This window comes from Vicugna pacos, chromosome 20 (genome assembly GCF_048564905.1).
Source record: "Vicugna pacos chromosome 20, VicPac4, whole genome shotgun sequence".
Classification (NCBI taxonomy): Eukaryota; Metazoa; Chordata; class Mammalia; order Artiodactyla; family Camelidae; genus Vicugna; species Vicugna pacos.
The window spans coordinates 2,649,040-2,669,620 of record NC_133006.1 but is presented as its reverse complement, the minus strand read 5'-3'; the positions used below and the strand labels follow the sequence as shown (position 1 = coordinate 2,669,620).

Here is a 20,581-nt window from a genome sequence, read left to right as displayed (position 1 = left end):
CTGGAAGCCCTTGTCTTCTATTAAACCCACTTCCAGGTACTTCATCATTTTCTGATTGGTGGACTCGGCCTCTGACTGGCCTACTCAGAGAGCTCCCAACCTCACATCCAGGGGTGGGAGAGGACCATGCTGTTGGGGGAAATCAGTGAGGAAGCTGGACATCCTCCAGCCACATCTGCACGGGTAGAAGTGCCTCAACGTGCTCAGAAATTATACCGTCATCATCCCTGGGCTCCCATGGACTGGTTTCACATTAACCAAGCTCATGAGACACTGATGCAAGGAAACCAGAAACTTAAATTTTTAATGTAACAGAAGACGTGAATCTATGAACCAGACTGAAATATCAGAGTTCAACCATGAGTACATTTTCTCCTCCACGGCCCAATCACGGGCAGGCAGTCACATGGCAAGCATGGACAGAAACGGAGCAGGAAGGGTTTCTAGATTAATTCAATGGACTGTATTTCTATTATACGAACAGATCTACTGCCCAGAAGTCAATTAACGCCAATCACGGTGCACTCTCCGTGGACAGCGGCCAAGAAATGACTATGAGCTCCTGTGTAACACTCCTTTCCCTGTCCTTTCTAGGCTAACTGATGCACAGAGGTATAAAGATTCAGGGATGTCGATAATGCTAAACACCCAAAGCCCATCTCTGGGAACCTCAAAACCAGACAGCCAGGGTTTAAATACCAGCTCTGCCAATTACTAGTTCTGTGATTTTGCCAACTTAATTACCCTCTGTGTGCCTCAATTTCCACACTGTAAAACTGGGATAACAATCAAACCTTCCTTACTCGCTTGTTGAGAAGATTGAAGGATTCATTTCTGTAAAATGCTCAGAAAAGAATGTAGCACATTTTGGGTGTTCAACAAATGTCAACGTAATATCAAATTGTTTTACAAGTGTCCCCTCTAATCATCTTATCTGTTTCCTGGCTAGCCTAAGTCCCAAATAAAATCCTTATTTCTCCTTTTACACACTCTTGGGGAGCACCCTTATGTTCCATCCAACCACCTGTTTAAACTGAGGGAGTGGATGTCTCCTAACCACTCCTCTGGGCCATGGAGGGTGCTTCTCCCTTCACACCCCTGGCCCCTGGCCCACAGCTAGCACTCATTACACTAACAGAGTGAGGTGTGAGTCCGGGGAGACAAGCAGGGCATGTGAAACCCTTCCTTTCACTCCAGTGTTGGTCACCATTGGGAAGCACGCGGGATGCTCAGCTCCATGTCAGGAAAGCCCTGTGCATGAAAGGGCAGGTCTTCTCAAGGGAAGGCTCGCTGTGGCCCAGAGCTACATGGGACAGGGTGAGTCTGTATTTCTGGGACACAGTATCATGACACGCATTTTCCCACAGCCTTGAAGTTCATGGAGAACGTGGCTTCATCAGTAACAAAGAAGACATTTATTGCCTGTCTACTCTTTTGTGTCATCTCTCAGTAGGCTGCTGGAGACAACATATGTATAAGTATTGGATCTCCTTAAACCCCAAAATATATGAAGTAACAAATAATTCTGTGGCTTAACGTTGGTTTAGGGCGACTGTGTAACAGTTCTGACTCTGCTGATGCTAAATTATGGGTATAGGAACTATGGAACCTCCTCAAATATCTTTCATCATAAAACCATCTCTTCTTATTTTCCTGTTTCTTAGTAATTGCCAAAGACTCTCAAATGATGGCTTCACACAAAACAGCAGCTAAAGTTTAAGAGCCCTCTTGACATACACACTGTGGTAAACACTGCACATAATTTCTAATTCTCACAATTCTACAAATCAGATACGAATGTCCCCATCTCACAGACGAGGGAAAAACTCAAAACGAACTGACTCAGGCTCAAGTGGCTCAGTGGCAGCGCGTGCAGGCAAACCATATCAAAAACTACACCCCTTCGTATATGTACCAAATCTCCTACCACCAATTAACACACAGCGGCGGGGTCAAAACTCAGGGAACTCAATACACTTTTCACCTTTAAGGTCCTCCAGATGCCGCTTCTAGCTGTTTTATAAAATCCCGGCTCACTGGTTTCTAACACTAGAAGAAAAGCCCGATTTTGCTATTGTTTGCACAGCAAGTCTGAAATGTTCACAGTGAGATGACAGAATAAATCTAAGATATAAGCAGAATAACTTTTCCAGTTAGACAGACATAATGGACATTGGGCTATTCTGAAGCATTAAGTAAAGTAATCAAAATAAAATAACGTTGTTTAAGCCTCCTTTTACAAACAGGAAAGTTAAGACTGTAAGTAGGTGCAACAGTGCCACCTATGGGTAAAATGACCTTCCAGGTTACCAGGAAAGATGCAACACAAAAATTGCCTGTAGGATCAGTAACGAGAATCAGATAAATAAAACTTATATAGCACATGCTGCACTTTGATTCGGGGGAAAGGAGGGATATTCAGTATTTAATCTGATATTGCTAATACTCCTGAATATAAACAGAAGATATAGGCTCATGGAAACTCATCTTAGAAGAGGAAAGAATCCAGTTCAGCCACTTCATTTTACAGGAGGGGAAACTGAGACATGGGATCTGTCCTCCTGGCAATCAGCAGCAAAGTTCTCCTATGCCTCATGTCTTGCACTGTAGCAAAAACCAACAGATCTGTACTAGGCCTATATTCATAAAATTCACGTTTGTATTTTTCCAACAGTAGGTTATCTAAGTATCTTGCAAAATACTAAAAGAGCCAGGATATCATACAATTTTGTTGCCATACAAAAACATTTATTTACATAATAAAACAGCATGAGCTTTATTCTCTCTATTAAAAAAGTGACATGTCAAATCAATGTTTTGATATTTTAAACCTGTTAAGAATGTAGAAAAAAATCAAAATTTTCTTTAATCACAAAATAGAGGAGTTTATTCCCTGAAAATGATCAATATGGATTTTACTAAACTTAACGGATCTGGTCAGAATCCCACGAATTTAAATGTCTGAGTGGATGGTTACACGGCAACATAAATTCTGATTTGTAACAATACATATTCTGTGTAAATAATCTTCAAGGTCATCTGATTAAGGCAATTTAACTAGTCCCTGTCTCACTAGAATGATACAGATTTCATTAAAACTTCATACTACACCAAAAAAAAAATGAATCCTTGTTACTTTAAACCATATTCAAATATATCATACAAATACATATTGAATATGTATCAGAAATAAGCGACACTCTTTAGTATTCAGAGTTGATCCTTCTAAAATATCTGTCATTGTGACAGCACACTTTTATTAAGCACCTCTTGGGTTCTTTGTATACAAGGCATCTACCTCTCACAGTCAGACAAATTAAACGATATTACTCAAATTTCACAAATGAGGAAATGTACTTAAGCCATGAAAATAAAGTACATATTCATCAACAGGAAAGAAAAGAGTAAAGACTTTTCTTACAATATTCACTGACAATCTTTTCTTCCATATTAAAACTACATAAAACCAATTCAGTCTTTGTAAGTATTTCTGTCAAAAAGGGCCACAAGAGAAAAACAAGCAACATCATTAGCAGTGGTTGGACTTTAAGAGCTCACTTCTCTTTTGCACTATAATTATTTTTAATGTTTTGTTTTTAGTGCTTACAGAGCACTAAAATAAAAAAAATAACTTTTTATGTAATTACCTGAGAATTAAAAATTTGTGAAAATGAACAATTTTAATTTCTGCCACTCTGTCTCAACTTCTCAATGGTGTCTCTCCTTTCAAGGCCTCATCAGTCTGAGGTCACTAAACTCGGCCGTTTATGGAGTCACAGGTGTTCGGGTAATCACTTAACGGGAGGCTGATAAGAGGAGCAATTAAGAATGCATTCTGTGCAGCCTGGGTTCCAGCACCGAGCTAGCCACAGCCTGCTGCGTGTAATTGGGACAAGCTGCTCCATCTCTCAATCCCTCAGCTGCAAAAAAGGAGACACTGATACCTACAATCAAACACCTGCTATGAATTAAAACATGAGGAAAACATTTTAGCCTTAGGTAGGTGTCCACTCACAGTGAGTTTGGTCATTATGATGATGAGGATGGCTGTTAACAAATTAAGCTAGACCAAACAGGAGAAATCCCCTTAAAGGAGAAACATTTTAAGTCAATGAGCATTTCTTTTTGGATGAATTGCAGAATATTCTAATGATTTTTTAATAAACCAAATTTTGTCCATTAATTATAGATTTACAGGTTCATGGACAAGTCTCCAGAAAAAGAATTAGAGGCCTCTTACCTCTGTAAACTAAGAAAGTAAATTTTAACAAAAATCACGGAGGAGATTATACCTCATTTGGGAGAGTAAGTGCTTAACATGCATGAGGCACTCAGTTCAGTCCCCATTAACTCCATTTAAAAACATGGTTTTTTAGGAAATGGAAAATTAAAGCAAAAAGATGGAGGAATACAGAATTTTTTAGAGACTCATCTCAGATTTAAGATGGGGAAGAAACCATCCATTTCTCAGAAGAAATCTTGAGGACTATGTAAACTGGATCTGAGATGTCTAGTCCTTTAACATTATTCAAGAATTCATATTACCAAGTCTTAAAATTACCTGATAACGCACAGTGGTGATACTGATCATAACAGCTTCCATCACGGATCGAGCTCCGGCTAGGACTGCTCTGTTCTGACATCTCTGCCCCTCAGGCCTCACCAGGCTGAGAGCACTAAATTCGGTCATTCAAGAGCATCTTTTGTAAGTCCTCCATTTGTGCTTCTGACTCTCCCCTCACCAGCTCCTCTGAGGGAAGCACTGTTATCATCTTTCCCACTCACAGATAAGGCCACTGAGGCACAGAGACTAAACTCGTTCCAGGTCACATTGGCATTAAAGGAATTCTGTATTTCTGCTGTTTGCTTTTGACAAAGGAATCTGAGATATCAATTCAAGGCAGACTGTTAAATAATCAAGTCTGTCAGGTCTTCACCTCAAAGAGCAGATAGTATAAATTCCTGATGTAGGATGAGGCTGCCGCCACAAACTGACTCAGCTTGAAATTAATATCCAAGATGAAGCAGCGGATACACGTAAATATTCACGATTGTCAAGTCTGCTCACGGGTCTGGGCCCTTCACTGCCTGAACGGGGGTGAAATCCCCACCCGTGTCTGGGAGAGATGCACGGTGCTTCCCAGGCTCAAACTGGCTTCACGGGCTATTTCCTCCCACAGACTGGCCTCAACGATTAAAAGCTCTCAAGGTTTTTACACCATGCAAAACAAAAAGACATTTCTGCAGATGGAGCACTTTCTTAGGCTTAAATCTTTTTTTGCCTACACTCACCCAGGGGGAAAAAAGAAACATGACTCTGCAAAGTCTCTGACCCTCACCACTCACAGGAGTAGAACAGCCACAGCAGAAGATGGCTCTTCACATTGCAGGATGAGAACAAAATAAAGATGCCCCAACAACAGGCACTCCCAGACACAGCGCTCAGCAGTCTTCTGCAAACTCACGGTTGTGTAGCACCCATCACCTTCTATTTCCAGAACACTTCATCACCCCTAAAGAATCCGCCTATCACTAGCAGTCACTCCCTAATCCCCCTCCAACCAGCCCCTTCCAGCCATCACCTGCTCTCTGCCTCTGCATGTGCCTTTTCTGGGCATTTCAGATCACTGAAATCAACAATATTTGACCGTTTGTGTCTGCTTCCTTTCAATTAACAAGCTGTTATCAAGGCTTGTATATTTTGAAGTGGTATCAGCATCTCTTTCTTTTTTTTTTTTTGAAAACGTTAAAGATTATTAGAAGGTGGTAAGCACTATCAAAAAGAGTAGAGTGGAGCATAAGTGATTGGGTTTCAAAGGGAAAAGTGTAGGTTAAACAGTCAGGGTGGACTTCCAAAAACAGGTGGCCTTTTTCATTTTCCTCTTTTTTTTTCTTTTTTATTCACTCTTACGTGTGAATAATCTTCCACTACATGGAGATACTACATTCTGTTCATCCATTCAGCAGCTATTTATGGACGAGTTCCAGAAAACTGAGTGTAAGAGTTGACTAGCATGGATGGCATTTAAGCAAAGGGCAAAATGTGCTTTCAAAAAAAAGCCAACAAACAGAGGCACAAGGAAATTCAGTGCGTTTCTGAGCAAAGTGCTTGCTTGCTTCGGCAGGACTACCGTGCAGGACTGTGGCGGATATTGGCAGGAGTCACGGTGTGGGAGAAACATGAGAAGACTCCCCACTGCAAGTAGCTCAGACAATTCTCCTCCCTCATCCTGTATTGTTAGAGCAATGTTTCTAGGTTACTCTTATTTCAAGTAATAGCACTTTAACTGCACATCTGATCATCTCCATCAGACCAACTTTCCTCCAAGCAACAGAAAAGCATTCAATGACCTGAGCAGCTCCAGGACATAATGGTGATGGATTAGGGAGTCCTGCAGCATTCCAGCCTGCAGGCACAAACCCCACATGTGCCCTGGTGATGTCCAGAAAATAAAATGCATGGAAATATCTCACTGTTTTTACATGACATCTGCCCTCAATTTGCCCCAAAATCATGCTCGCAAAGCACTAATCAACCCTCTCAATACAAAAATAAAAAAGCTAAGAAGGCAAATTTAGGCTCTTCCATTGAAAACCAGCAACCATCACTGCCAGTATCTGAGCTGGAATGCTCCTGACTTTGAAAACCACTGCGCAGTTACTTTTCAAGCGTAAAACTCATATATGTATTCCATGTAGATGATATTGCAGTAGGATTTTTCTTTTCAAAATTTCCACTTGCAACATTAGCACAAGAAAGTTTATGTATAGGCTTTAAAAAAATCAATTATCCTCCACTTTCTTAATTTTGAACTAATTATTATTTTATAAATGTGGCTATGCTGCGTATTATAAACCGTTTGATTTCTGAAAACAAGACCTTTATGACCTCACTATTTCAGAGAAAACTTTAACGATTCTTTGAGAGGTGGGGCCTGGGGCGCCCACTATCAGCTCTTTAAATACTGACAAGGATGTGCTATGAAGTAATGCAAAGGCTCTAACTCCACATTAGCTCAGAAAGCAAAGAAACTACACCAAAGACTTCCTTAAATATTTTATATATTTCTATTCTTTTGAATATTAAAGTTCTTAAATGATATGATTTTTTTGAAAAAGACAACAGCTGTATTAAATTTCCTCTCACCAAGAAAGCAATCTTTATGAAGTAAAAAACCCCTATGGAAATCGAAATGACAGGACGTTTCTAGCTAAGTGAACATCCAGATCTGAACACAAACCTAAATCCGATCAGATCTCACTCGAAGGAGCTCTACAAAGTCCTGGGCAACCCTGGAAATTAGCTCTTTTGTTCCACATGTTGGCTGAGCTAAGATCATCACACTAGGCAAGGAAGGAGAGAAGAGGAAAATCCACCTGGCGGCCTCCATCAGTTTTCTTCCAGCCACAAAATGCCTCTAGGTCGGCCCGCTAACAAGTCCCCCAATAAGGAAAGCCGGCATCCACACTGCCCCTGCCATCCCCAAGTAGCCCCGATGCCCATATCCCAGCCTGTGAATGGTCTTCTAATGATCCCCCAGTTGGTGGCACCCACCCCCTCTTCCCCGCTATACAAACACAGAGAACCACGGCAGCCTTCCCAAATCACAAATTTGATTACATCAACCCCCACTTCAAACCCTTTAGAGGCTCCCTGTTAGAGTTCTAGCCCCACCCCAGACCCTGCTCGCCCATCCTCACCTAAGTACACAGGTCCCCAGTGACCACAGGGGCCCCTGACCTGCTCCTACTTCCCACTAGCTCCAGTCTCATTTTGACTGTTTCCCAAGGAAGCCTTCCCTCCCTCCAACCTCCACAATTTGTTCCTCTCTTCCTAGAACATTCTAGGCTAAGTCAACTTCTGACAATGCTAAGCTCTCAAGAATCAAATACATTTTGCTTACTAAAGTGGCTACACGCTCTCTCCCCTAGACTCACAGAAGTGCACGTGTAATGTATAAATGAATGACCGGTTGGGTCTCAAAGGGACAGACATAACTGCTCTCGCCCGTCCCGATCCTTCGGTCTGTAGAATATCAGAAGCAAAACCAGAAGTACCTTTCCTGAGGGTCACTTCTGTTGACACCCTTCACTGTCTACTGTGTCAGTTCTAGTAAAACTCAACTTCTTCCAAAGCCCTACATCCCGGACTCTCTCCAGTGTCCTCCCCAGCAGGGGCTCCCTCCACCCTGGACTGCACAGGGCACTCTCTCCGGGTGCCCACGCCAAAAGCCTCCAGGCCTCTGCCCGGGCTGCACCTGCGATCTGAGCCACATTCTTGACTCCTTCTCCTGGCTGACTCTTACTCTGTCCTCACAACTGAATGTAGAGCCCATTTCTTCCAGGAATTCCTCTCCGATAATGTCCTTTAGGTCTTGTCTGGGCTCTATCTATAGCAGCAGTACCTGGTGACCAACTGGGTGTTTGCCCGCTCCTTTGAGACCACGAACACTTGGGAACCACGTGGGAAGGAGTGAGAGATTACAAGACGGTTGAGGGAAGCAAAAAGCAGAAATCACAGTCCAAGTCCCAAATTCAAGGATACTTTCTCAGAAAAAAGTATAAACTATTTCACACGTGTGCAATTTGGCTACTATTTTTGTGCCTTGGGGACAGTAAGAACTTGGTGTTCTAGTCCAAAACCTAGGTTACATGCAAAGAAATGTATATATTCATATCCAAAGGAAACAAGAGCTGCTCAACAACAGTTTGCAGTTAGAACTGAAAGGAACTTTGATAAAGGCAATCTCTCTCTCTCTCTCTTCTTTCTTTTCTGGCATCATATAATTTTAGAAGTATTTGCGTGACTAACAGACGTCTACAGCCCGTGATTCTGCACTGAAGTGTTTGGGGCTGAGGAAGCCCAGATTACATTCACTCTGTAAATGCAATCACACCAACACACTGATAGGTGCCGTGTGGTGAAACTGATGTTCCAAAGCAGGCAATCTTATTCGGTAAGAGAACTCTGAATAGAAAGGAAGAAATGCAATGTCCTATACTGAATTTCATTTGCTATATGGGCCATTAACTGATAGAATATCTTGACTAATGAAACCCAAAAATAAATTGTCAATGTCGGTCTTCTTCATCTGACCATTTTATGCTAACTTCGGATATTAAATCCTCACTCCATACGGAAGCTCAGGCCTATGCTGCAGCACAGTTACACCCCGTGGAAGAAAGCCGACCAAGGGAGAATTGGAGAGTTTCCCTTTAGAAGCTGCGAAGTGTGGTTTTACACCTGTATATCATTTGCAACCACATCATCGACAATGGAGTTAGACGTTACCTCTGTGGGGCGAAAAGCACTGCATGCTTCAGAACCATCAAAGAACGCTGAGCTTTGTGAAACAGTCCTGAGGCACTTAAATCATACTTTTTCTGAAAGGCTCCAAATCTGACCCACTTCACCATTCCAGGTATAACAGGGAAGTACTGGAAACAGTAGAGAGAACATGCCCTTGAAGTCTGACAAGGCTCTGCTTGAATCCTGCTACAGCATTTATCAACCGCTAAACAAACCAATTCCTTAACCCCTCTGAGAAGGCTTCCCAATCCCCAAAAGGGGGCTGTCAGCGCCCACCTGGGAGTCATGGATGTGAATGAAACACACAAGTAGGGCGGCCGACTGCTACCTGACACGGGGCCTGGCTAGTTTCGCTCTGCTGCCCTTCTGCCCCTTTAAACTTGCACTGATCCCCCTGGTAAGGATCAAGTCCCCGGAACAGACTGCCCGTATCTTCTGTGTATCCCTGGATACATGACTTACACTTAGGAGGCCAGAAAAACAACTGCCTCCTCCCAAGTCACTAACAATATTCTTAAGAGTCTGGGTATTTTTAACTCTATTTTTCAGGGAGACTATTCCAGAACTTTCCAAGCACCATTCTCCAGGTTGGCTCCCCTCCCAGTGCCCATCCTTCTTACCTCAGATCCTCTGTCTGACTGCCTCCTGTTCATGGGAAAGCGAGTCCGGCAGGGTGGGGACTCCCTAGGCCTCCCTCCCTCCCTCACAGGTGACTGTGAATACCTTCTCCCCACTCCAACTCCAGCTTCTGAGGATTCTAACCTTCCGTATCCTGCAGCCTCTGCACCTTCCTAAGACGTACACGTGGCCAAGACTCTCCCTTTGGATTTCTTTCTGGCTGGCCCTGCTGACCCCCAGGCCCCTTAAGGATAAATGGGATTGCTCTGAAAATGATAAACGCCGCTGGCTGACACACCAAAGCTGCATGGTCTGGGCTTACCTCCAACCGAGGCACAGCCCTCCCCTCCCTCAGCCTCAGTCTGCAGCTCTCGAGATGATCTAATTCACATGCAAGGCTGTGAACACCAGCTAAGAATGACGACTCCCAACTTGTATCTCTAGTCCAGCTCCTTCACCTGAGCCCCAGTCTCATAGAGCCGAGTGCCTCTTTGAAGTCCTAACTTGGATGAAAAATGGCATCTTAAAAATGCCTCGTGTCCACCATTTACTCTGGAATTCGATTCCTGGCAGGTACCTCCCAGACTCCCCATTTTAGTAACAGCCTCAGCACCCACCTAGTTGTCTCAGCTCACATTCAATTTCCACTATTCCCTCCCCCCGGCCCTGCCCTGGAATCAGTCCTTTTATTTTCGCCAATAAGCTGATCTCAAGTGTGGTTTTGCAGGGACCATGGCCGGAAACACACAAGCTCACAGCATGGTTCACTAACAGTCCGCCGTAGGGTGCTCCCTGGAGGGGGAGGCATCTCCTGCCGCTGGTCACCTCAGAAGGCAGTGGATTCTCACACAGGAGGCCCAGGAGAAGGGACTCAAGATTTTCCCGTGGTCTGAGCTTTGAAGGGCCCGAGGTCTGGGGGAGCTCCTAATTAGCAGACACACTTGCCAGTGAACAGATGAGGATGGGGGAACCCACGCAAGGCTGTTATCACTCCAACTCCTGGGCTCTCGGGAGCCACGGGAAAGACCTGTGTCCAGTGTACAGCCCAGCCATCACAGATCCCAGCCTGCATTTGCCAACCCGGACAGCCTAGACTCCATCTACTTGCGACACTTACTTCTGTTCTGTTCCCCACCCAGAATGTGATGGACTCATTCAGATATTCTGGCCTGTCTCAAGCGAGACAGATTCAGTGAAAAATGAAGTGTCCACATTTGGACCAGAGCATGAAAGGAGAAATAAGGCCTCATGGTCAGCATGATGGTGGTGGCCACACCCTTCCACCGGGTGAGATGAACCATGGTGAGGGTGAGAATCCAGGGTCCTAGGTCGGCCAAATCATCTTCCTTCACGGTTGTCTGGGGTGTTGGAGACTGACTACCACAAACTAACGACACGGCTGTCAGTGGTGGATGTCAGCTGCAACAGAAACGGATTCAACTCTTTACTGCCAACATGGGTTAAAAGTAAAGGCCGGGGCAGGGAGGTCTGCACGGCTGCTGAGGCAAACCACAGACCCAGCTCTGAATGCCCACTGGCTGGAGCAGAGAGGAAGCTACGGCCCTTTTAGCTGTCCCTGTGTCCAACAGATCCAGGTGAGCCAGCTACTTAGGAGAAGGTCATGTTGTCCTGATACCCAGAAAAACCAGCCTCGTAAAGGGAACAAATAATGTCATGGATTTTAGACCCAATTCTGCCCCTTTATGAAGGCAAAGTAAAGTAAATGGCACGGGGAAGTTGAATGCAAAAAAAAAAAATTAAAGAACCAAACGGTGACCGCTTCCTCAAACAGCGTCCCCTGCAGGTGTCACCCCCGAGCCGGCCACTTCCTCACCAGTGACCGCCGGCCAGGAAGCGCCGTCACGCACGTCACACAGCGACAGCCAGGAACCGCGTGCCGAGCACGTTTGTGTAAAAGCAGGAATCGAGCAAAATGCTGCAGAGTTTGACCTTACAAGTTTAAATACTCCATGAAAAGAATCCCTGAGCAGCCGACTAAATCAATTCGCATCTTACTTCTTCAAAACAATCAAACAAATTTAATAAGGGCGCATTTGTCACCAAATAAAAGGAGGACCAAACAGGTCCCTCAAAGCAAGGATTTTAACAGGTATCTAACACCAGTGGGTAATGTGCTAACAAAGCAAATATTCCAAAACATTAGAAAATACAAAATGACTAGGATAATACATGGATCAAGACAGATATTAAGATTTTGCTTTTTAAAGCGATGGAGACAGTATGGAGGGCAATCTGGCTATTTCCAATGCAGGGTGTGCACAGCCCACATTTTCAGATGCAACAACATGCTCACTGGGCAGTACAAATGAAAAAGGAATAAAGAAAAAGGAAAAGAGGAACAAGAGAAAATTAGAAACACACAAGAACAAAAATGATTTTGACAGCATGTACAAGAATTTACGTGAGTGTGTGAGGCCAGGGACGAGGGGATGGTGAGACCCACCCTCAACCCCTGCTCCAGGGAAAGCAGGGACCTGAGGGGAGCGGCGCTGCCGGGGGACCCCAACGTGGTCAGCGCCCCTAACCAAAATTCCACCTACAAGCTTCAAGGCAGCTTTTGAGCTACAAATTGTGGTCGCATTTCAGTCTGGACCGTTTTACTCACTTCCACCAAGAGTAGCAGGAGAGAATTAGGCTCTGGTCCTGTACCAAAGAATTGTTTAAATAATTAATGACTGTGGAATACTAAAAGCAACAATGGGGTAAAAGTGACTGGAGGAGAATGTGCTTGACCCGAGCTCACTGGCCGCGTTATCTCACTGACGTTCAGAAGCTGGCTGAGCCCTTATGGTACCAGAACAGACAGACCCAAAAGGAGGGAGGTTTAATGCGCTGCTGTATTTCGATACTGGGAGCCATGCCTGGTACACGAGGTTCTGGGTAAACAATGGGGACAGTGTCAACCACTGTGGGCTAATTACAAATCCGGATACTCCGCCAAGTCCCAAGGGCAGACTTCAAAAGACAAAAACAATCTGGCATTCTCTGGTGGGGCTGCAGACTCAGAGACAAGCATTTGTTGAGCAAAAATATCACCAGTGCCTCCTATGACAAAAGAGGAGGCACTGGCGTGGGGGCTGGGGCAGGGCTCCAGGCTTCCACTGCTCACTCACCAGTCTGTCCAGGGGGAGAAGTGGTCCCTGCTTATGTTGCACTGATGCACCTACCTTGACTAATGCCTGGGGCCTCAGCAGGTGTTGACAGGAGAGGTGAACGGAGCCAGACTTGGTGTAGCACGGTGCTGGCAGCTATGCCCTCAGCAGTGCCCAGGCTCCTATACATGCCAGCTCATCTTAAGAAGCAGATGGGGAGTGCGGGCATGTAGATCACAGGGCCCTGAGAGGACAAGTACAGATCATGGCTACAGCATGCCTCTCCCCTTCCTTAAGTCATAGAGGTATGTCTGGGAGGAACAGAAAATTCATCCAGAGCCCGCTACATTATCTCTCGCAGGTGGGACTCGTGTCCCCTGTGCTTCTCACTCACAGGGCTGGTCTAGACATTCTTTTTATCAATTCTCTAGCATCTTCTCCTCCAACTTACCAACAACCAGAGAGTAGGATCTGATCTTAGCTAAGTTCAAGAGTCACAGAGCACTTCCTTCACAGCGGGCCCAGAAACATGTGCCAGGTTCTCCGACCGTCACCTGTGGGACCACCATGAGCCCTCTCCAGACTCAAGGACAGAGGCCGTAGGCCGGGGGAACACAGCTTCCCTCACTCTCCCCAGCAAAGGTTTCCACGTCTCGGAAAAGGCATCTCACCCTCTTCTGCCTGAGGGACAGCACAACAGATACACCGGGAAACAGAGCTGAAGTTGGGGGGGTAGGCAGCCCAGAAGAGCTCGTCTGTACTTCCGAGGCAATGTGGGGCCGTTGACTTAATCACAGGGAAAAAGTGAGAATGAACATTTCCCTGCTCTGTCCCATACACCGTGATACGCCTTTCCCTGCATAAGGAGTTCATTCGGAAGTCCCCGGCGGTGTTTCTGATGTCCTAACTTGGCATGGAGGCTGTCGGGCAAGAAGAGAGGGCCTGAGCAGAATAGGTGCTGGGCCTGGGAGGCAGGAGACACCGGCTCCAGCCCCAGCTCAACCAGCTCCTCGTTCCGCCTCTCGGGGTTCAGCATCTCATCTATAAGCAAAGGGATGAGACTGTCCCAGGACAGGCTGCCCAACAGAAATGAAATGAGAGCCATGTAAATAACGTTTCCCATTTGCCACGTTTAAAATGGTAAACAAAGAAACAAACCAACAAACAAAAAACAAATACTAGAAACTGATTTTAAGAACAGATCTTACTTAATCTACTGTATGTAAAATACTATCATTTTGACATGTAATCAATATAGGAAGTAAAGAGATAGTTTATATACTTTTACTAGACAAGCCTCAGTGTCTGATGTGCATTTGACCTAGAGCACATCTCAGCTCAGTCCAGCCTCCTCCCCAGTGCTCCTAGCATCAGTGGCTTTGGCTACTTTATTGGACAGCAACCCCAGGGGTCCCACCATGGTCATGGCTGTAAAGCGGGAGTAAGTGTCCACACTAACCCTAAAAGGATCTCTCTGAAACAAAGGCGGATTCACTTTGAAATGTCTGTAAACCGGCGGGCTGCATCTCCATCCCCCCTTGGCTACAAGACAGACTTCTTCCTTGCTGATCCCTTTCTGGATGTAGGGAAGCAATCCGGCACAAAGCCAGGGTGGACTGGCCTCCAGGTAAACTTACCTGCTGTCTGTGTCCAGTCCCATGAAGTCCTCCTTCTCAAACGGGATGCAGGGGAGGGGGATCTTGTCCCCAGAATTCTTGGGGCCACCATCCAGCCACTTGGAATTGAGCAAGATGAAGAGTGACTCAGTGAAGTCCTCGATCCTCTTCTCCACCACCCTGCAGTCCTCTAAATTTGAAGGCAACGTCGGTGCGCGGCTGCTCGACTTCCTCCACATGCAGTACAAAGACAAAGAGCTGAGAGTCATTATCGAGGTGCCATACAGCTCCTCTGCACGTGGAGCTTCTCCAAAGCCTTGGCAGAGAGACAGTCAGTAATGGTGACAAGGCCCACGACCTTGCAGTGTTTCTGGAAGACGCTCCACCCATTCTCGGGCACATAGCGGTGCCTGTAGTGGATACAGAGTGTCCACTGGGAGCCACATGGGCTGATATGGCTCACCGAGGTGAGTAGCTGATAGATGCAAAAGAAATTCTCCTCTGAGATGATCTCCATGGTTTGGACTACAACGGGAAGAGTCTGGTGGTCCTCAGCACACTGCACGTAGTCAGGGATGCTCATGTTGCAGGCCCTGCCGAGACAGGAGAGGAGATCGAGGTACATACTCTGCTGTGTGCTATGGGCCCATCTGGGTTGCGGTGACCTGGTGTGTACCAGACAGAAGGCAAGGGAAGCCAAAGCAAATCCGGGGGTACAGTTTGTCCTCATAGTCTGCACATGGCTACTGTAGCTCGGATCACATTACCCAGCTTTTGGTCTAGGCTTCCTGCCTCTGCAGAGAAAGGTCATTTCTTATTTTCTATTTCCAAGCACCTAGCAAGGCCCTGATGCAAAGTCACTGCTCAAAAATGCTGAATAAAAAATGAACAAAGGAAATGCTTCCCCAACCCCCTTCAGCAGAATATAAAGAGAAGGACCACAGTAGGATCAAAAGATCTGGATTCCTATTCAATTTATTTGAACCCCTTAGCTTCATAGTAATGGATAAGAAAACTTGCCTTGGGGTAGAGGGTACTGTTCATTGGTGGAGCACATGCTTAGCATGTATGAGGTCCTGGGTTCAAACCCCAGTACCTCATTTTAAAAAATCAAACAAATAAATACACTTAATTTCCCTCCTGAAAAAGTATTTTTTAATTCAAAAGTCAAAAAACACCTTGCAATTGACACAACATTGTAAACTTGACTATACATCAATTAAAAAAAATCCTTGCCTTGCAAGAATATATCTGGATTACGGATGTTTGCAAATGTAAAATGCCTAGGGTACCACCTGCATAAAAAGTGGTGACTGTACAATTGTACTATCCCCCCTTTATGAGCTATTCTTCCTTTGGGGGAGTTATAACCTCTCAGAGCTAATTTTCTCAGTTTAATAAATATAAATATTCCCTGGTTCTCAGTACTGCTGAAGAATCAGATAACCCTAAGAAAGCATCTGACCCACAGAATTTACTCAATAAATGTTTCTTGAATGAATGAATAAACAAGCAAAGTGAATGCTGCTCCCTGCCAAAGACCATCATAATGATACTTCCTGGGAATCCCAAGCCCACGTTCACCAGACTCTGCACTAACAATGTGGGTGACCAGGGCAGGCCTGTGTGCTTCTCTAAGCCCCAATTTAATCGTGGATAGAAATGAGGGCAATAACACAAACCTCAAATTGTTAGTGAGTCAGTAATGAATTGTACCCCAATATTGCAAGATGGAACCATTAAGGAAAACTGGGCAAAGAGTCCATAGGCTCTCTCCATATTATCTCTTACTACCACATGGGAATCTACATTACATCTCAAAATAAAAAGTCTAATTTTTTAAAGAGGTTTTCGAGGTTAGGTGAGCTCACTGTCTCAAATAAGGAACACACAGTACAAATAGGACAATGCCCAGCCCATGAGATACACTCAGTTAACATTCCCACTGAGCCCACTAGTCCCTCCAACTTCTAATGGTGTCCACTTCCAAGAGCCCATGTGACCATCCTTGTTCTAATTTTCTATTTGTAATTTTTTTCTTTTCATTAAATAGAAACAGCCAATTCCATAGAATTATTACCAGATATCATGATGGCAGCCCTTCAAAACCTGACCACAGAGATCATGATGGCAGCCCTTCTTGGTGAAACAATAAAATGAATAGCCATTTTCACAAGACCTCTGAGTAAATCTACTAGGGAACTTCATCCTGGACTGAGGAAGAGGACTGGGGAGGAGGGGGCATTCAGGGGCACAGAGAATCATGGGCCACCTGTCCCTCGATGGACTTTAGACTCACCCTCACCCTTCAGGAACTACTAAATACACACAAACAGAGTGCTATGGACAAGATTTTTTTTTTTAAACAAATCCCTGAATCCCTAGCAGGTCTTGTTTCTACCCATACACAAATGGCTTATTTGCATAATGTTTCACAAAAGCCTTAAAATATTATCACCCCAACTTGACACATCAAGAAACTGAGGTAGAGTAGTTTATCACATTCTACAAGATTAGAGAGAGGCCACGTCAGACACTGTATTTAAATCCAAGCCCCTGCTCCAGTGCTCACACTAGAAAGTGTGACATACTGCCCCTTTCCTGCCCTCTCCCTGCAATCAATCTCTGAAGAGTCTTTTCTGTGTCACCTGGAATCACAATCACATTCATTTTCCACAAAGAGCTATGTCACTCCTTGGAGGACTTTTCAAAATCTAAAGGGTTGGTTTGAGAGGAGAGATTTGCATTTTCTGTTTCTCAAAGGAAACATGGCTTTAAAAGAAACTGAAAAGTAGTTATCTAGTCTAAGCCCTCATTGTGCAGAGAAAGAACCGGAGGCTCAGAAGAGATGAGGAAAGGGCCTTATTAACAAATATTGCCTCAGCGCAGCACCAAGCCAGACCTGGCACTTCTAGGGGAGGATCTGGAAGGCCCAGGAGAATGAGTGTTAGAAAACAGAAAGAGAAGAAGCATACAAGGCCCCGTCTCTTCACCACCATAACATGAATTTCCACCAAATTACCCAGAATGGGTGCAGCCAATATTAAGTTTGTCAAAAGAGGTTATAGAATTCTCAACCATAGTGGAAATTCCAACATTTACTGTGCTTTTTTCCCAGTTCAAGCATCAATTCAGTGGGCACTCTGTACCAGGGACTACACGAGGCCTGGGGTTCTCCCAAATACAGATCTCTATTACCACGTGTGCAAACCACATTAAGGCCACCAGAAGAAAAGCGCCCACAGATAAGATGGAATTACTGAAACTGAAAGCAGCAAAAGAGCATATATTACTAGGAAAAACGGTGCTCCTAGTAATGGACTCATGGACATAGAAAGCAAACTGTGTTTAGCAGGCAGGAAAGGGGGGATTAACAGATACAAATTAGTAAATATAAAATAAATGACAAGGACCTGCTACATAACACAGGGAACTATATTCAATTTCTTGTAGTGATTTATACTAAAAACAATCTAAAACATATATATATACATATGCATATGTTTATAACTGAATCTCTGCTGTACACTTGAAACTAACATTGTAAATTGAATACACTTAAATAAAAAATAATTTTAAAAAATAAGTAAAAATAAATGCAATGCCATTAAGAAAAAATAAAAGAACTCTCTAATCCCCTTAACTGTAGGTGGTCGAGAAATCTAGCTGCAAACACCAAGTCCACTGGATCACTCCAGCACTGGCTGTCACTCTTTCTGACCATCAGAGAGTCACTTGCTTCACTGAGGTTACTTTTCTCTTCTGTGAAAGGCTACAGTTGCAACTAATGATGTATAGAATCTCATCATTCACAAGCCCAAAAAGTAGTGAGGACTTCACATGGGCCAGGCTCTGGTCAGATGAAAAGATAGGGTCCCAGATATATTCATGGGTAGAAGAAGTTTATGCCATAAAGGTATAAATTCTTCCTGTTTTGATAGACAGATTCATTTCAATTCTGGTTAGAATTCCTACCAGATTTTTCTTGGAATATAACAAGTTAATTTATGGTCAGGAATAGCCAAGAAATTTCTTTAGAACCACCACTTGGGAGGGGTGGATAGGTCATTCATTTCCACTGCTCTTTCTGAAGTGATGAAAACGTTCTGGAATAATAATGCATGCACCACTGTGAATATGCAAAAAGCTGCTGAATTGTACCATTTAAATGGATGGAATTCATGGTTTGTGAACTATATCACAATAAAACTGTCCTATGAAAATTATTTCTTGAGAATTATTTTTCAGTTTATACACTAGTCTGTCCCACAATTTAAGAAAAACAAAAAACCTAAACAAGCCAAACTATGCCAGGAGCACTTTAGGGCTGCAATATGCCTGGGTCTCCAAGGCCTCTGGTGGTGCTGTTCCTGTTAACACACAATAGCTGGGCTGGGCTAGTGAGGGACTGTAACTATCTTTTGAAAATCGAGGATCACTCCTTTCACCCTGGGAGAGGGAAGGAAGGAGGATGTCACAGCCTCATGCCTTCAGCACATTTTTAACAGAACCAAGCCCTGCTTTCACCACTGCAATCCCTCTCACTATAAAAACACGTGACATCAACAAGCACCGCCATCATAACACCTGAAAGTGTTCAAGGTACTTACCTGAGGCAGAAACATGGAGGGGGGAGACAGAACCTCGCTTAGCAGTGACGCTCCCTTTTCCCGACTCCACCAGGAGAAGCTGGGCGTTAGAGCCGGAGGCTTTCAGCCCAGGTAGCAGCGCCCACGCCACAGAGCTGGTCCTCAGGGAGCGGGAAAGGGAGAGCAGGGCAGCCCCGGGGTCGCGGGGCAGGGAAAGCGGGGAGGGGGGCGCGGGCTGCAGCCTTGCTCGGAGGACAGCCCCAGCCACAGTCCCAGGCGCCCGCCCCCGTCCGGGTCCGCAGACCCCGCCCGCCCGGGACACAGCCCGCCCAGGGGCGGGGACGGGCCGCAGGACGAGAAGAGGAAGCCCGGGAGGAGAGGACTAGCGGGAGGGAGAGGGGAAGGGGACGCCAGCCGCGGACTGAGGGGATCCCGGCTGGGTGAGAGATGGCAGGTGCACACCAGGCCCTGGACACTGTGGCCGGGACGCCGGGGCAGGTGGCGCTGGCAGAGGGGTCTGGCCTGAGCAATTCATCTGAACACGGGCTGACTAGCGCCCTTGGGGTCTGTGACAGGCGGACCGCCCTCCCGCAGCCGCCTGACCCCTTTCCCAGGAGCCCCCCACCTTGCACTTCCACAGTCAGAGGCCCCGACCCCAGGCAGGAACCAAAGGCCTACCGGGCGACGTAGTTGAGAAGCCTTTGGGCCCGATCCCCGGCTCGGATATGGAGCTCCCAACCAGCGGACCACTTGGCACTGACTGCGCATGCGCAGGAGGGCCAGCGCTCCTCTCTGGGTTCTGTGAGAGAAGGTGGGACAGCGAGGGAGGGAGAAGATGGGAGCGGGTGGAGAGGACGGGAAAATTGGAGGGATACAGATGGACAGGATGAGCAGAGAGAAGGAAGGGATCTGGAGAAGGGAGGGTCTTAGAGGAGTTGGAGAAAAAAAGCTTTACCTCTGGGGCACCCCTAGGCGGCAGACCTGCCTCTGTACCCTTCTGTTACCCTTCAAGCCCCGCAGCTCAATTTTACCACCGTGATCCAACCCTCCGTCCGATGCTTCTGCAGAAACCCTAGGGAGATCACACCCGTTGCCCCCACGCGGAGCTGGGTTTTCTGTTGCTCTGAGAACCAAGCACCCGCAGGTGTTGTCGCTCAGAACTACCTTGGGAAGAGCACATATTCCCCTTTTACACGCTGGGAAACAGGCAGGCAGGATCTCTGCCTTAGCTCCACTGTCCCAGGTGTTGGGCTGGCGGGGAGCGGGATGGTACAAGATCAGAGCCCCAGACAGAGCAGACTGCCTGAGTGTTGGTGCATAGTCCCCATCCCTCCT

At 45.6% G+C, this 20,581-nt stretch overlaps 1 protein-coding gene and 1 long non-coding RNA gene across 5 annotated transcripts in view; both read right to left on the bottom strand.

Annotated features, from left to right (window-relative positions):
* Positions 1-20,581, bottom strand: part of LOC140687544 (trafficking protein particle complex subunit 9-like) — an 85,057-nt gene that overhangs the window by 34,124 nt on the left and 30,352 nt on the right. Inside the window, exon 1 of one of the 4 annotated variants that reach the window (XR_012061924.1) lies at positions 14,679-15,196. The exons of 2 other annotated variants lie outside the window; for them this stretch is intronic. Coding sequence is in view for 1 of the 2 variants with exons in the window: in XM_072944669.1 (XP_072800770.1) it covers positions 14,679-14,769 (91 nt within the window). In the remaining variant the exon portion in view is untranslated. Of the gene's footprint in view, positions 1-14,678; positions 15,197-20,581 lie in introns of those variants that run through there. One more of the 4 variants, XM_072944669.1, reaches the window with a different exon arrangement.
* Positions 15,033-19,499, bottom strand: LOC140687551 (uncharacterized). Its single transcript, XR_012061933.1, has 2 exons — positions 19,268-19,499; positions 15,033-15,250 (listed from the first exon to the last, which is right to left on the bottom strand). It is a non-coding gene; the product is annotated as an uncharacterized lncRNA (long non-coding RNA).